Source organism: Psammomys obesus, unplaced genomic scaffold (genome assembly GCF_907164565.1).
Source record: "Psammomys obesus unplaced genomic scaffold, mPsaObe1.curated_primary_1811, whole genome shotgun sequence".
Lineage (NCBI taxonomy): Eukaryota > Metazoa > Chordata > Mammalia > Rodentia > Muridae > Psammomys > Psammomys obesus.
In genome coordinates, this window is record NW_026596117.1 from 23,172,087 (window position 1) to 23,189,303 (window position 17,217).

The following is a 17,217-nucleotide window of genomic DNA, read 5'->3' on the forward strand; positions in this document are numbered from 1 at the left end:
AGGGAAGTCAAGTAGAAAGGAGCCATGCTTTATATTCAAGATTACATGAGGAATGAAGGGAAGGATAATGTCTTCCCACTTGCAAAGTGTGAAGCAAGGAGAGTTGGAAAAATATAGCAGCTCAGGATCATGAGGTGATGTGGGAGTTCAGGGTCCCCGGAAGCCTCTGGGACCTAGCTTTGTGGCTCAAGCCAAGTTTATGAAAATCCTCCCGAAGAAAGCCACTGGCGCACTGCCGTTCGCCTGGCCCTTCCCACCTCCTTTCCAGGAGCAGTCGGGAGCTTCTGTATGCAAAGCTTCGCGTTTTAGTTAGCTCTCATTGGAACAATGAGAGCTGTGGGAAGACCAACGCTGAGTTCAGCTCCAGTATTCGAAAACGTTCCTTCTGCCTTCACCAAACCTAAGAAGGAGAAACCATTTACACGGGTGATCCACAGAGCCAGACAGCAGCAAAGCAGGTGTGAAGTGGAAGGCCAAGCTTTTTGACGTGCTAGAGGCGAAGGGGGCACCAAAGACATGCTGTGGACGTGGAAAGCAGGTCCTCACACCCGCGTGGGAAAAAGCCTTCAGTGTGGCTGGTGCGGGAGGCAGTGTTCTGAAATGCCATATGATCTATATTTTCTCCTCAGTATTTCTGGACCCCATTATTTTGTCCATTTGGTTGGTTAGTTGTTTGTCAGGGACTGGGGCCTTTCTTCTATTTAAGCCAGGAGGCTGAAGACAACGCCTTGTCAAAAACAGGACACACACCCAGAACACACCCAGAAGAAGGAACTCTGCTCACTTTGGAGTTTTGAACTATGCTTTCAAAGTTATGTCTGCACATAAATAGAAATCCACCAGGCAGGATGCTCGGGACAGAAGAGGTTTCTTCAGACTTCACAGTTGCTCCAGGAGGAGCCCAACGTGGCAGGATCTGCCACAGTGAAGGATGCAGAGGCCGCTGAAAAGAGTTTCTGTCACACAGAGAGCAGAGCTAAATCCCTGTGCTGGGGAAGCAAATGCCAGAGAGTGCAAGTAGAGAGAGACTCCAGGCTGCTCCCGAGAGTTTGGCGCCCTTTGAAGCTGGAAGAAAGGAGAAGTAGGTGATGGTGCTTTCTCCAGAAAGCCAGATTCAACTGAGCATCCCAGCCTGCAGGGCCGAGGGAGCCGCTGAGCACTGAGCTCAGAGCTAGGTCCTCAGGCGTGGTTCTTCATGGCTGGGAGGATTTCTCAGACTCTCGGGAGGACAGGCAGTGCTGAGAAGACTCAAGAAGAGCCTGGAGACTAGGACTACATCCTTGTGGGCAGGGCAACATTTTGTGTACCACTTGCAGGCCTGGTGTCAAAGAGCACCGGAACCGGCTGTCAGATATCATGGAAATGGAGTTGTAGACAGGTGTGAGCTGCCATGTGGGTGCTGGGAATGGAGCCTGGGTTCTCTGGAAGAGCAGCAGCCAGTGCTCCTAACCAGCCATCTTTCCAGCCCATTTCCTTTGTGTGTGCGCGCGTTGGCTTGGTTTCATTTATGTTTATATAGGGTCTTGCTATCCCAAGCTGTCCTTGAAGTCTCAGTTCTTGTGCCTAGCCTCCCCAGTGCTAGAATTGCAAGTAGACAACACCAGGCCTACGTGGAGAGAAACCTCTTACCAGGAGTCACGAGAAATACCACAGGGCATCAGTCCTGGACTCCAGATGCCAGCACTGCCGGACGCCTGCGAGCAAGGACACTGCCATGCTTCGGAGAGGAGTGCAGGGAGCTTCCATGCTGGGAGTATGGCCTGTCTCAGTCTTCCCACAGTTACCCCTCCTCACGGGGGAGAGGGGTGAGACAGAACCGCAGGGAACGGGGGATGCTGAAAGTGCAGGCTTAAGGAGGTTTTATTTTTTTTCTTTAATGCAAAGAGGGTCCACACACCTACCTAAATCTTAAAGGAAGTTACATAGCTCTTTTCACTTCTAGGAAAATATATGTGAACATATACACACGTGTTGGATATATGTGTTGACATATATATGTCGATATGTGTACATACATTACAGTGTATCCTATACTCTGATTTACATATATGTCAGCGTATACACGTAGAGTATATTTAAAAGAGAGGGGGGAGGATAAAACCGGCAGTGAGTTGGAATGCCAGTGGATGGAGGAAACAGCAACCATGGACACGTCAGTTCTGTTCTTCAGGGCCGGGACTCCATGTGGTAAGTGGGGGATGAAGAGAGGGCTTTCCTGGCACTCCTGAGGAGATCCTTCATAGCTTCTCTGAAACACAGGTTCTCTGAAAGGGCAAAAGTGAGACCCCCTCTCCACTGTGAGGAAAGTGTGCACAAAAAAACCCCAAAAACGTTGGCCACAGCACAGAAGTCAGTATGGCCCTGAAGGCCCCTGAGCAGGAGACAGACCCTGAGTCTTGGCTTACCGCAGCTATCTCAAACATCTGTCCCACACATTCACAGCACATAAGCAGAGACGAAAACACTTCCCTTTCCCTTACACCTTCCAGTTTGTTGTTTCAGCTCGTAATTAGTTCAGTTGAAAGCACAGCCCAAACAAACCGACCTCGCAGATTAAAAAGCACTTGCTTGGGCTCTGGTTTAGATCAGCATCGCTGATGGCTTCCAACAGGACAAAACAATTACAGTGATCCCTTAATGTTTTACCCCTTGCAACCAAAGATTAGGAAGAACAGTCAAAACTTGGAGAAAACAAAACCATGAAACAGCCCCCTCTGCCAGCAGAGTCTCCTCTCGAGCAGACCTGGGTGGACAGCATTCAGGCGGGCTCAGATTGGTTGGGACGCCAGTTTCTCTACACTCTCCTGATGGCAGCAGTTTAAGTGAGCAGCTGCTCGGGCTTTGACAACAAACCCTTAAGCTGCACAGTTTATAAACAACAGGCACACGGCTTCAGTTCAGAAAGCTGGGTGGTCTGCTATGAAGCTCTGGCATGTTTGGTGTCTGCTCAGGGTTTCTTGCCCATGCGTAGTACCTTCCATGTGTTCTCCTATACAAAGGCAGCGGGCCTAGCGGGCTCCCCACTTTTAAAATGTTATCGACCTTCATGGCCCAACCTCTTGGATCCATTCTCTTGGGAGTTAGGATTCAGCATGTTCATTTAAGGACACAGTCAGACTATGAAAAATGGGTTCTCGTCTAATGAGTCAGCGAATGGGAAACTTAGTAGGGAGCTCCCTGTAGAAATTTTGTGTGGGTTTATCTCGAATTTAAGAATGCCCCAGACCACCTTTTCTAACTGTAGGTTTGACTAGTTCATTTTTAAAAATACTATTCCAGACGCAGTCAAGTACAAGGATAGCTTAGTAACCCGGGATTTCATTTGACGTTGGCTACACACACCCCACTTACTAACGATGCTCCTATCAGCTTGCCACCTTTCCCCGAATCAAATTGCCTGTGTACCCCCACTCCTAATAGTGTAATAGGTGGCTCCTCCCTTTAAAGCCCCTTCTTAACGCTGCTTTCTGGGGATTTAAGAACATCCCTGAACTAAGGGTAATGCAATGACACAGCCTGAGCCACTGGTGGGTGCAGGGCAGGGAGTCCTCTGAGTGAACGTCCAGGGAAAGTCACTGTCCGCTCTGTCTGCCATCTCATGCCTGTGGATACACATATGATTAAAATCAGGTGCGTCACGGGAAAGGACATGCACAATGAAGAGAGGCTTATTCAGCCTGGGCCTATCAGCCAAAAGAGACCCACCCCACCACCACACCTTTAGAAACCAGCTTCTCCTCTAGGAGGCTCTTGCTGTGCACTTGATCCATACTATCCCCGTGCTTCTGAATAAAGTTCTGCACTTTGCAATTTGTGAGCTTCGGTTCTTTGAAAAAGGCCCCAAGAACGTGGAAACACCTGTCCCAGACGGCGCTCCACCAGCAACATTCCCAATCTGGCAACTGAGATTCTGGCGTAAAACCAAAAGGCCCCAACGCTGGGTCCTGAACGTGATGCACTTATGTGCAGTCACTCACAGATCCCAGTGCTGGCCACAGCCAGTGAGTTCACCAGGGAAGTAAACAAAGTATTTTCTAAAGTACATGACGGGATGTTATTCAGCTTTGTAGTAGGAACAAATTTAAACACATGCTACAATTTGGGAGAAACTGGGATTCGTTGTGCTAAATGAAACAAGCCAGACACAGCAGGACAAACACTGCACATTCTACCTACTATGGGCCTGGAACCGCCGAGCCTATACAGCCGATACCTTTTACATTTAAGGGGCTATTAAACGTGAAGTTTGAATAACAGATACCTAACAAGGAACAGTAGTTTATTTGTCTGCTTCAGTCTCCAAAGTCTTTACCTCTTTATTCTCCTAGACATGGAAAAAGAAAGCCATTTGGAATCTTCTGCATGACCCACTGACATGCCACAGTCTCTCAGCAGCTGACAGGTTAGGGGACGCGAAGTCTCTTGTTTATCCTGACAGATTCACTGAGGAACGTGCTGGTTTTGTTTAATAGATCAGAAGCACAAGAAGTCCATGTATTTCATGATTTCCAGTCAGTTGTGATGATTGCACATCGGGAACATTTACATCCTCTGAAGCATACAAGACGTTAAGAGCTGGAGAATACAGTAATCCTTTGTCAGAGAAAATGGGAGTGGAAATGGATGCAGAGATTAGTGTGGAGAGAAAAAATGTTGGAAATAAATGGAATTAAGGAATCACTTTGAGACAGGGCAAAAGTCAAGTGGCAGCAGCATATAGCTTTAATTCTAGCACTCAGGAGAGTGCAGAGGCAGGTGGATCTGTGAGTTTGAGGCCAGTCTGGTCTACAGCGTGAGTACCAGGACAGCCAGGGCTACTCAGAGAAACCCTGTCTTGGAGAAAAAGAGAGATAGAGACAGAGAGAGAGAAGCAAAAAATAAACAAACAAACAAAAAACAAAAACAGAAAACAAAAAAAAAAACAAAACCAAAAATATCAAAGGAATATGGAAATTTGTAGGCTTATACAATATACTTTATAGTTGGTATATTTTGGTTGATAATATACAGCAATAGAATATTTAAAGAGGCCAGTTCAATATTGTTCATCTCAGATATAAATCAAACAAAATCAGTCAGGATGATCATACTCTATTTAAAACAACAGTGTTGTATGGACTGACCTCTCAGTGATCCTCCCCCCCCCACTTCACTCACTCCATCTTCTGTGATAGTAAGATGGAGTCCAGGGCTGGACACGTAGCCTGGTTGGCAGAGTGTTCACATGCAGTCATGAAACCTTGGGTTCAACCCCCAGCACCACATATCCTGGGTGTGATTGCATGCCTGTGACCTCAGCACCAGAAAACAGAGTGGGGAGGTTTAGAGGTTCAAGGTCACCCTCAGCTATATAGTGAATTCGAGGTAGCCTTGGATACAGAGAGACAGAGACAGAAAGGTGTGCACATACAGAGGCAGACAGACACAGAGAGACAGAAACACAGAAAAGAGAGTGAATGAATGAATGTGAATCGAGATGCTTAATCGATAAAAGCAAATAAATGGCAATATTTACATTGTGGCCATTTGGGAGGCCTCAGTTGTGCTGTGGGAAGTTTAATTGTGATTTAAAACTCTTACAAATGAGTACTTTGTAGACCCTGCAGTGGATGGCCCCATACCCAGAAGTGTATGAACAACACAAATAAGATTTAAAGGGTTATAGAATAAAATAAGAAGGCGTGAAGCAGAGGGTGGATCTGGGAAGTGTTAAAAGGAGATGGGGTGAATATCATAAAAATACATGAACTTCTCAAAGAATTCATAAAAATATTTTTAAATTTATTTATTACAATTTATTCACTTTGTATCCCAGCTGTAGCCCTCTCCCCTCATTCCACCCTCCCTCCCTCTTCTTCCTCTATACCCCTCCCCTAGTCCACTGATAGGGGAGGTCCTCCTCCCCTTCCATCTGACCCTAGCCTATCAGGTCTCATCAGGACTGGCTGCACTGTCTTCCTCTGTGGCCTGGTAAGGCTGCTCCCCCTCAGGGGGACGTGATCAAAGAGCCAGCAGCTGAGTTCATGTCAGAGACAGTCCCTGTTCCCCTTAGGAGGGTACCCACTTGGACATTGAGCTACCTATGGGCTTCTTCTGAACAGGGGGTCTAGGTCCCCTCCATGAAAGGTCAGAACATGATTAGCGAATACACGCACACACAGAGTTCTTTTATTAATTTACAGGGTTTGTTTTTTGTTTTTTTTTTTTTTTGAGAATTTTACACCTGGTAAAGTTACTATTTTCAAAATGTCAATTCTTTTACAGGTGATTAAGTGGCTTCTGAGAGAGGGAGAATTAATCTTCTCCAGAGTGGGTTACCCCATCCTAAACATATGCATATATGAGAACAGCAAATGCATTCATGAGGCTGTGTGTGTACATATTATTAATGTGTGTAATATTTGTAGTATAATTTTATTATGTAATTGAAGAAGAGGTCAAAAAATTAAGTGAAAAAAATAAAGAAGAGGTCATTGATTGGAGAGGTGGTGGGGAGGGCATTAGAGGAATTGGAGGGGCAGGTCAATTTATGTAAATATAGTACTTAAGTATAAAACTGTTAAAAAAAAAACACCCGGGGGGGGGGAAATCAATTCTTTTATGTTTATACTGTATATTTCACTTGTAAACTCAGGATATCTCCTTTGAAGTTAGTGTTCAGGGTCTGGAGAGATGGCTCAGCAGTGAAACGTGTTGGCTTCTCTTCCAGAAGGCGTCAGGTCAGTTCTCAGCGGCCACACAGGCTGCTCACCACGGCCTGTTCCAGGGGCACCCACGCCCTGCTGGCCTCCTCAGCCACCCACATGCATACGGCATGCATGCACATACAAATAAATGAAAATGAAAATAGACTGTAAACGTAAGGTTAGTGTTCCGAGATAGGAACTGTGATCTACTGTGCACATTTCTAAGGATGATATTAATTGAGAGTGTCTTAATAAGTGGTAAGTACACATTGTAACATAGACTAAAATATGCAGATGAACAAAACAAGAAACAAATCAATTATGTTTACAATGTAGGATGCACACTGATTTATAATTTGCTGTGTAAAATTCAAAGTTTTTTTTTTCTTTGTGACTAAAAAAGATACATTTTCTTATTAGTTTTGTTATCTGACAGTTTTGTGCATGTATATAATATAGTCTGTTTACCTCCCTTATCTTCCTCTTACCCCAGTCAGCTCTCCCTCATTTCTAAAATCTCATAAAAACAGAACAAAAACTTATCTATCTGTCTGTCTGTCTATCTATCTATCATCTATCCATCCATCCATCTGTCGCGTGTGGGGAAAATGGATTCATGCCACAGTGAGTATGGGGAGGCCAAAGGACAATTTGCAGGATTCAGTTCTTTTCCTCCACCATTGTAGGTCTTTGGTATTAAATTGGATCATCAGGCTCGGCAGCAAGCATCTTTACCTGCTGAACCATATCCTCAGGTCATGATTTACTCAAACAAACCAAAATCTCAGACTATACTGCTTCAGAACCTGCTTTGAAACTTAACAGTATTTTTTGAAAGACCTTTTACAGGATCATTATGTGAAGACATACTTTCAGTGTGTGACTGAACTCTGAGAGAAGGAGCCAAAGCTCTCTTAACATTTCTGTTGTTGTAAATGTAATTTGTTAGTCTGCTTTCCAGCACTACAGCAAATATCTGGGAGAAACAGAATTTCAAAGAGAAAAGGGTTGCCTTGTTAGTCTGGTCTATGATCAATTGGTCCTGTTTATTTAAGCCCATGAGAAGGTAGAAACATCAGGTGGGAACATGGGGCAGAGCAGAGCACACAGAATCACAAAGTCTCAGCATGCCTGCAGAGTGGGCATTCCCATTTTGCTATACTCCCCCACTACGAGGCAAGAGAACCCATTCTGTCGGTCCTCCTGCTTATTAAGCTCAAAAGAGTCTAATACTGACTCGGCAGGTAAAGGTGCAAGCCACCAGGCCTGACGAGCCAAGTTCAATCCCCAGGACCCACATGAGAGAGGAGGAGTACTGGCTTGGCAGCTGCCTCCAACCTTCATATTTCCACCATGACACATACCTCCACCATGAAATAAATTAGGTGATTAAAAAGTTTACGTCCCTAATACTGAACCTGAATATAGTAGCACTATATTTAAAAAAAAAACAAACAAACAAAAAACAGTTTACTTTCTGGTCTAATCTCACTAAAGGAGAGAGTTCCATTTTTACACTTCAGTACATGTGGACATTAGTTTAGGAATATTAATTGTTCCTGAAGCAGTGAGATTTTTAAACACATGATTTTCTTGGAATTGCCAGTAATGAGCATAGGTTATTCTAATCCAGAATCTTCGTGGAATGAAATTAGGGTCAACACAGCACATGGACTGGGAAATTTCATCTTGTTGGCTCACTGCATTTAGGTAAAGGGAAAAGAAAGGCTCACGCACAGCTCTCGGCCGCTGTGCAGCAGCTGCAGAGACTTGTTTTTCTGGGTGGGAATATTTTCCCAGTACTGGAAACCATCTGCTTAGTCCCGTCTAAGACACAGCGGCAACACCAAGTCAAAGAGAAAGCGGAACTCACCGTGCCTTGCCCAAGAGAACTGTCCGTCCCGCTTTCAGGACTCAGAAAATGTTTAAAAAAGAACAAGTTATTTTTAGTGCAAGTCATCCCCATAGCAGTAAATTCCTATTGCTATAGGTGGAGGATCACAGCTCAGGTCTCTCAAAGGAAATCCAATTAAAATTCCTTCCACCTTACACCCCTTTCACACCGAAGGAGCCAGAGGGTATGTTGTGTCCTCTCTGCATCCAGTTAGAATAAAGACTGAGAGAGAAACTCGCCATCAAAAAGTAAAGAATTAAACAGTCGCTGGAGTAAGACAAATATCACACAGAACCTCAATAGGAGGAGAAACAAAACAAAACAAAAAACCTTTAAGTATTCTCACAGTGTCCACTCACTCACCAAGGGAGAGATCATCCGTCCCACCCACACCCTCTGAAAACTGAGTGTGCTGTGCAGGCTTTGACGTGTTTCTAGTAAAATCAGCCATCACCGTAACACCATTTCACAAACTAAGCCCCAAACTGACCTTTAAGATCAGCATCTTATTCTAAAAGGCACTTTGCTGGGGATTTGAGTGGAAGCTTTTATTTAGAAAACACACACGACAATCTTCATGCTGCCTTTTCCCATTTCTTAACCCAGTGCCTTAGAGCGCTCGGGAACGCTACCCAGCTGCCTTTATCTGTTTCTAAGTGCGTGGCTTCTTTGAAAATGGCTCCGTTGCTTTTATTTTACGCATTTGTTAACCATAAAAACAGAAATGCCACGGGCATCGTAGCCCGAGTTCGTCCTCATCAGTATTCACATGTCCCCTCCACTGCTGTTTTCATCTTCAGTTCCAGGACCCAGTGACACAAGAATATTTTAAGACCTGAAGTCGGTGGTGAGCTTTCAAGGACCCTGTAAATAACAACCTAATGCTCGTTCATTTCCTGTAGCCATCACGGCCTACCGCCTCTAGGTGTTTTCAGTGCGGTCAAACAGAAGTGGCTGGGTGTAGGACCCTTAAGAGATCTAATGCAGGAAGCTGACAGCCGTGCTTTGCTCTTTAAAGTTAATCCTTAGAATTAACACTGCCTCCTTCCCTGAATTATTCTCATTTATATTCTCCTTTGAAAACCAGCGAAGAAAGTGGGTGTTTTATGAAACCTTAAAGTTCTCAGAGGCACTTACCTTTTTACTGGAGCCTCTGTTATTGCTCTAATATTCGTCTCGCACAGGCTTTTCATTTTGTACAAATTATTTACATTGAATTCAATTAAGTTTATGGTTTCCTTCAAAGGATGACATATACAGTACCTAATATTTTTTCAGTAAAATGGCCTTGCCTGCTCACTAGCACATTCTCTCAGGGAGACCCTTGGCTCTCCGAGCTGATGCATACAAAACTGTTTTTCTGGCGACTCTTAGATGGTTGAGACACTTAGTTCCCAAACATTTCAGCACACCGAGGTTACATATGTGAGTTTTTAAAGTGGGTTCTAATGTTTGTTAACCCGATTAAATGCGATTAAACCTCTGTAGCCACTTTTTAAAAAGTACTTCGTGTGCTGGGAAATAAGTTCAGAAATCCAGAGTAATTTTATATGAAATAACATTATCCTTACATCAGCATAAATTAATTTCAATAAAAGTGTTGGTGACTCCCCGTGAGGGAAATGAAACGTATCGCTGTTTACACTCAGTCCGTCCCAAAGTGAAAGGACTGCCTGTCCTTTCGATCCGCATGCCGCCATGTGGGGACAGTTGTAAGCTCTTGTCTTGGGTGTTTGATGGCATGGGAGAAGGTTGGGGGGAACCTCTGAATGCTCCTGCTGAGAGCAGCTGCTCCGCACTGAATCCTCTTTAATAACCGTTTGTGAGATCAGCGCATCTCCTCAGAACTCTCCTGTGGTTTGCAAGCAGACCGAGCCGGGACAGCCAGATCGGTTTAACAGAGAGGGGCTCTCGAGACATTCATGGGTGAACCTGGAACTGCACTCTGAGACAGCTATATTCTTTACGAAAATCACTGCAGATGCAAAAGTGTGCTTGAACTAAATATAGAGATCGCACACACAGACCTCCGAATTTTTGAAAAATTATCACAAATTTATTGAAATTTACATTTCATTACATACTTTTCATTAAATTGAATGAGATGGTTCTTATAATTTTCATCAAAAGGTGTTTGTGTTTTAATACACTTTTTTTTTTTTTTTTGTCTAGACTGTTTGAAGAACTGGTTGATAAATGATTTTCAACTCTGGCTCCCGGGACAAGGGAGTGATACATCCTTTGCCACAGAAGCTGGTGGCTCGTGTGCATTCAGATTTCAAGTATATCTAGCCTTTTCTGTAGCAAGAGCCAGTCTTCGGATGTTGGATATGCAGCCGGCAGCAGCTTCCTGAAGATCCTGGTCTGGGGACCCTACCATGTCCAGTAGAAGCTGTCACATCCCCAGGAAGAGGAAAGAAAGGAATGAAATCATTAATCCAAAGGCATCAAACTAGGCCACGGAAATAGTTCAAGGCAGCATGGATTTTTAAAGAGCAACCAAGGGCCTGAGGAGACAGCTCTCTGGATACAAAAGCTTACTGTGTAACCATGTTGGGATCCCCAACACCCATGGAAAGCCCAGCCCGGCCTCCTGGGCCTGAGCTACCAGTGGTGGACAGCACACAGAGGTGGGCGCTTGCAAGCCAGGTAGTATAGAAATGGGGAGGTTGAGGTTCCATGGGAAACCTGAGCCAGGGGACTAGGTTGAGGATCATGAAGCAGGACAGCAGGCATACCCCTCTGCCCTCTGTAGCCACCATGGAGACGACCTCTCAACCCACACGTGCACACCCACACAGACGTGTGTGGGGGAAACCCACTTAGGTGACTCAGAGGCTCACCCCCGTGCAGCAGTTCCTCACATCTTCTTACTGTTTTCTTGCTATAAGCCTGCTTCGGAAATTCCTCTGACAGCCCTTTAGCTTTTCTACCTTCTCAAGGACAGAGCAGCAGCACATTGACCCTACATTGACCCCACCCCACATGTAAGAGGTAGCACACCTTACATTTAGCACCCGGACTTTAGCGTTTGGTCCACCTGAGAGTGGATTCCTCATCCCCCCAGTGCCTTAGCAGACTGTCCCCCAATGCCAGGGAAAGGCTTTGTGCGCTCTGGCCTCTGGCTCTCCAGCCATTCCTTTCTCCTCTACCACAGACCGCAAGGTCCCTTTTCCCCACACTCCTTGCCTCAACTACTGCCGCCTCTTTCCTTAACGCACCCCCTTCCATGGCTTTGTAAAGCTCACTCACCTTGTGTAGAGGTTTATTCACCGGTATATCCCAACAAACAGCTATCCCGCAAAGCCACAACTGATTTTCATCAAGCCAAGGGCCCCTTCTCCCACTTGGGCTTTGGCAGCTGGTTCAGATGTCTACAGCATTTAGGCTGGTTCCCTTTAAACAGGTATTGGGTTCCTGTTTTCTGTCGGCCGGATCGTGAACACTCATGGAAATTTATGATGCCATCCACAGTGCATGCACAGATCAGATGCCAAGTAAATGCCAAATCAATGAACTACAGCTTTTGAAAATTAACAAATATGACTCGGTAAGATATTTTAGAAGTGAATTGGATTCTAGATTTTCTACGCAGAAGTACTGCACACAAATTTGGATAATGCCAAGACATGAAGATGATGTTATCAGCAAAGAGTGCCGGGAAGGGAAAAGCATTGTGCGATGGAGGCACAGGCCACACGCATGGATGTGGATTGTATTCTCACAGCAGAAATGATTTAATCATCTCAGTTAGGGGAGAAACATGGCCACGTGTGTATTTTAGAGAGCTTAACAGCAGCGTACAGATTATGGACCATAGGGAGAAGATGCTGGAAGGCCCGGCTCACCTCAGAGTTGACAGGCAGCGAGCAAAGAATAAGTGCAGTGAAGAAGGAATTAATCTAGTGACCATTTAGGGAAGAAATATACAATCAAATGGTGCGAGAAAGACTGGTTACCCAAACAGCAAATAAAAATGTTAATCTCATCCCATCACCCATAAACACCAGCCCAAGTGGACTGATGTCTTAAGTGAGAAAGACATGTAAACCGTTCACAGGTTGCATATGAGGACGTCGTGACCAGATTGGGCTACCGACAGTCACCTGCCTTCTCTGTCCCTTGACCTTTATGTCACTTAGCTCTCCACCCCGGGCCACACCGTGGTCTTCACTTTTCAGCGCTCTCAGCTCTCTGATCCAAACTCTCTGGCTGCAGCCCCATCCCCTATGACACATAGCGTCTGTTTGCTTTTATCATATGTAGAAGGAATCTCTGTGTCTGCACGGACGACTCACCTGTCAATAAAAAGCTAATCGTCTGTTAGCTGAGGCAAGACAGAGGAGGTGGGAGTTCCAGCAGAGAGATAATGAACTCTGGGAAAGAGAGAGAGGCAGAAGATTTTGCCCGTGGACTCTGAAGGAGATGTACATATGAAATCAAGGAAGGGTAAAATCAGCCAAGTGGCACACATATTATAGAATAAATGGGTATTTTTTCAATTTTTTATTAATTGCAATTTATTCATTTTTTATCCTAGCTGTAGCCCTCTCCGTCATCCCCTCCCAATCCCACCCTCCCTCCCTCCCTCCTCTCCTCCAATGCCTCTTTCCAAGTCCACTGAGAGGGGAGGTCCTCCTCCCCTTCCATCTGACCCTAGCCTATCAGGTCTCATCACGACTGGCTGCATTGTCTTCCTCTGTGGCCTGGCAAGGCTGCTCCACTCTCAGGGGGAGGTGACCAAAAAGCCAGCCAAAGAGTTCATGTCAGAGACAGCCCCTGTTCCCATTACTAGGGAACCCACTTGGACACTGAGCTGCCATGGGCTACATTTGTGCAGGGGTTCTAGGTTATCTCCATGCATGGTCCTTGGTTAGAGTAACAGTCTCAGAAATGACCCCTGTGCCCAGATTTTTTGATTCTGTTGCTCTCCTTGTGGAGCTCTTGTCCTCTCCAGGTCTTTCTATCTCCTTCTTCTTTCATAAGATTCCCTGCACTCTGCCCAAAGTTTTGCTATGTCTCAACATCTGCTATCCTGCTGGGCAGAGTCTTTCAGAGGCCCTCTGCGGTAGGCTCCTGTCCTGTCCCCTGTTTTCTCCCTCTTCCAATGCCTATCTTGTTTTCCATTCTGAATGAGGATTGATCATCTTACCCAGGGTCCTCCTCCTTGCTTAGCTTCTTTAGGTGTACAAATTTTAGTATGATTAATTTCTAATATCCACTTATAATTAAGCATATACCATTTGTGTCTTTCTGGGTCTGGGTGACCTTACCCAGGATGATCTTTTCTAGTTCCTACTATTTGCCTGCAAATTTCATCATCTCCTTGTTTTTAATTGCTGAGTAGTAGTTCATTGTGTAAATGTACCACAATTCCTGTATCCATTCCTCCATTGAGGGACATCTGGGTTGTTTCCAGATTCTGGCTATTACGAATAAAGCTGCTATGAATATATTTGAGCAAATTGTGGATATTTTAAGTTAAAAACTAATCGGGGAACAAGCCAAAGCTGACGGCCTAGGCATTCATTCATAAATAACAAAGTCTCAGAGTCTTTATTTCGAGAACTGGGATGGGGGAGGAAAATCCGTGGTTACAGCTGTTTGGGTTTTTAATGTTTTTCTTGAGGAGTCCTGGTACATTGGCTTGTATCCACGGTCCATCTCTGTAGTCATCCTTTTACATTTCTTAAAGCTTCTTCGGTGGCATCCACTCGTCACAGCCAGGGTGGTCACAGAGCCACCTCTGACTCTTGGGTGATCACCGGTGCCTGAGCTTGGCAGGAGGCTGTGTACAACCAACGAGGTGAGTAAATCTCCTGTAAATCCAACTGCCATGGGGTCCCTCTACTGCCTTGCAAGCTAAAGGTGTCTCTTTCTCTACTCGGGTTCCTTTCCCATGCTCCTCAGAGTCCAGTTCAGGTTTTCATTCTTCAGTGTCCTCTGCAGCCTCCCAGCAGGGCCTCAGCACATAACCTAGCTGAGCTCTGAAAGTCACAGAAGCTGCCACAGGGGAACAGCTGTAAAGGCAGCCACAGCAGCAGTGCGGCAACAGCCTTGTCGCCTCCTGTCAGCCCGGCACGTGCCCTGCCCACCTCTCCAAGGCCTTCATCACATTTCTCCATCCGGGTCCCTCTCTCTAGGAAGTTTTACTCTCATATACTCTCTACCCTTTTCCTTTCCAGTGGCTCTTTTCCGTCTTCATTTAAACACACTTTTCAGGCTCTGTGATATGGTTCAGAGGGCCAAGGCCTTTGCCACCAAGCCTGAAGGTCTGGGCTTGATCCCCAGGACCCATAAAGGGAGGGAGGGACGGAAGAAGGGAAGAGGAAAAAGGAGGCTTTCCATTGTTTCTGGGTTACCCAGCTTCTTCGCAGACTGAACCTCCAGTGAGGACTGGCTCAGCAGGCATTCTGAAGAGAACTATTTGCACAGCGCCCCTCGTGCCCAGCACAGAGCTACAGTCTCAGAAATGGTATTCTTTTGGTGATGATTTCCCCAGTTTCCAGGAACTGGTTGGCTTGCTGGAGGCTAGCCCTGGTAGATTAGGGAGGAAGGAAAAAGGAGGAATCCTGGCCCTGACGTCAATCTGGATCTTGTCAGTGCTTGCTCCAGGCCCCTGCTCTCGAGTTCCATGACCCAGGCTTCTCTGGGCACCTGCCGTTGCCTCCTTGCCAGGCTCCCTTGGAAAGGAAACCCTTGATCTGATGCCTGTCAGAATGAAGCACACATTTCGCTTCTCCTCTCTCAGACCAGGTTGTTCTGTAGTACCCTTTCAGGCTCGCCAAGAGTCGGCTATGTTTATTTCCAAACCCTGGACTCATGTTACACAATTCCACACCGAAGAAACCAGTGAGCTGTGAGCGACAACTGGCTGAGTGCTGGCTCTTTTAGGGGTCATCCAGGTAAAAGTCTGGAAGAGGAGAATCTCTTGCCCATTCACATGCTTTATGCTAGGCGTCTCATCCAGGCTGGCACCTTCGTGGGATGCTGAATGGACTTTCCCCATCCCTGACAATGCTCCAGATGATGGCTTCCCATTAGGGGATCCACATTGCCTAAGCTCCTCCATTAAACATGAGGCTTAGCTCTGTATCCCTCGTAGAATGCTTATTGACATTTTTTTTTTCTAAAGACAGACCAACAGTGGGACACTGTTTTAAAAGTCTAATCCAGGTTGGGAGATAGCTTGGTCAATAAAATGTTGTCTTGCAAAAAACCTGAGCTCAGTCCTCTGGTCCTGAGTCCTTTGTTTATGGTTTTGGAAGGTTGAACATGTAATCCTAAGGCCTGGGGAGATAGGGGCAGATGGATCCTGTGGGCTGACTAGCCAGTCAGCCTGGCTCACACCGGTGGCAAGATCCACTCGAGTGAGGAGCTCTGTGGGCAGGGATAGAAGACCCATACACACACACACACACACACACACACACACACACACACACACTCTAAAAACAGAGATGAGAAGAGGAAAATCGTGGTGCATTCGACAGGCTATGAGTCGTTTTCTTAAATTTACCTTGCATGTCTCTGGCAGCGGCTCTGTAGGTGACCTAATGTTTGCTTAGTGTGGATGGTTTTATTTGCTACCGAGTTGCTATGTACCAGGTACAGCGACTACTTCCCCACCAATCAAAGCAGCCTGCAAGGTCCTTTTTTTTTTTTTTTTTTTTTTTTTCCCTTCTAGCCAGAAACATTCTCAAACAAGAATATAAAGTTGCAAGTTCGGAATTTTCTGCGCACCCAGGATATAAACAGCTTGATGTTTGAGAGAGCACGCTGCACCCTAACACCAGGCCACCAGGGGGTGCCCCATTTGATAGCTAAGAGGCCCTCCCAGGACCCTTTTGGTTTAGCTGCGCAGTCTGAAGCCACCGTTTTCCGTAACCTCGTAGTATTTTACTGTCAGTGAATGTTACTTGTTGCTGCGTGAGACTGTGCCCAGACTGTTTTCCAGAGTGAGCAAGAGCCTGTTCCTACCCCAAGCCACCACCTGAACCCTGCACCAGGTATGTGTCTTGGTTTGGAACCAGACGCTGGAATATGTTTTCATTTTTCTAAGAGCTTCACAAACAAACTCCCCTGGAGGAATGCTTTAAAACTAGGATAAATATTCACTAGGCAGCAGCTTTGGCCCAAATCCTGGATTTGGCGAGGCAGCCAGCCGTTAAGGGAGCGCTGCATGTAATCCTGTCACTAGTGTGGAGCCCGGGAGAAGGCAGTTACAGTCTTCTGTGATAACTACACTCAGAAAGCAGGGGGTTCCCTAGAAGAGCGGATGCAAATTGGGCATGAGTGAACACAGAGTCCAGATAGCTCTTTTCGCTCTATGTATTTTTGATCTATTAACTTTTTTCCCCAACTATAAAGGCATTTTTAATAATATGAGGAGGGAAAATCACCCCGGGTTTCACTTTTTGAAGTGTTTGCTCCTTTCAAAAGCTTTTCTCTTTTTAATCATCCCCTCCCCCAAACACACCCAAGGACTTTATGTTTATGGGGAGTTTCATATACAGACCGAAGGAAAAACAGCCTCTTTGCTTTAAAACTTAATTGCACAGAGCACTTTAAAACATCATTCAAACACATGATGTTTTACAGCTTGGGCTGAGCAAGGACACGGGAGGGCTCAATGGG

At 45.7% G+C, this 17,217-nt stretch overlaps 1 protein-coding gene across 1 annotated transcript in view; it reads right to left on the bottom strand.

Annotated features, from left to right (window-relative positions):
* Positions 1–10,692: 10,692 nt before the first annotated feature.
* Odad2 (outer dynein arm docking complex subunit 2) overlaps positions 10,693–17,217 on the bottom strand; it is a 146,391-nt gene continuing 139,866 nt past the window's right edge. Inside the window, exon 19 of the mRNA XM_055629327.1 lies at positions 10,693–10,972. Coding sequence (XP_055485302.1) covers positions 10,859–10,972 — 114 coding nt within the window. The 3' untranslated portion in view covers positions 10,693–10,858. The remainder of the gene's footprint in view (positions 10,973–17,217) is intronic.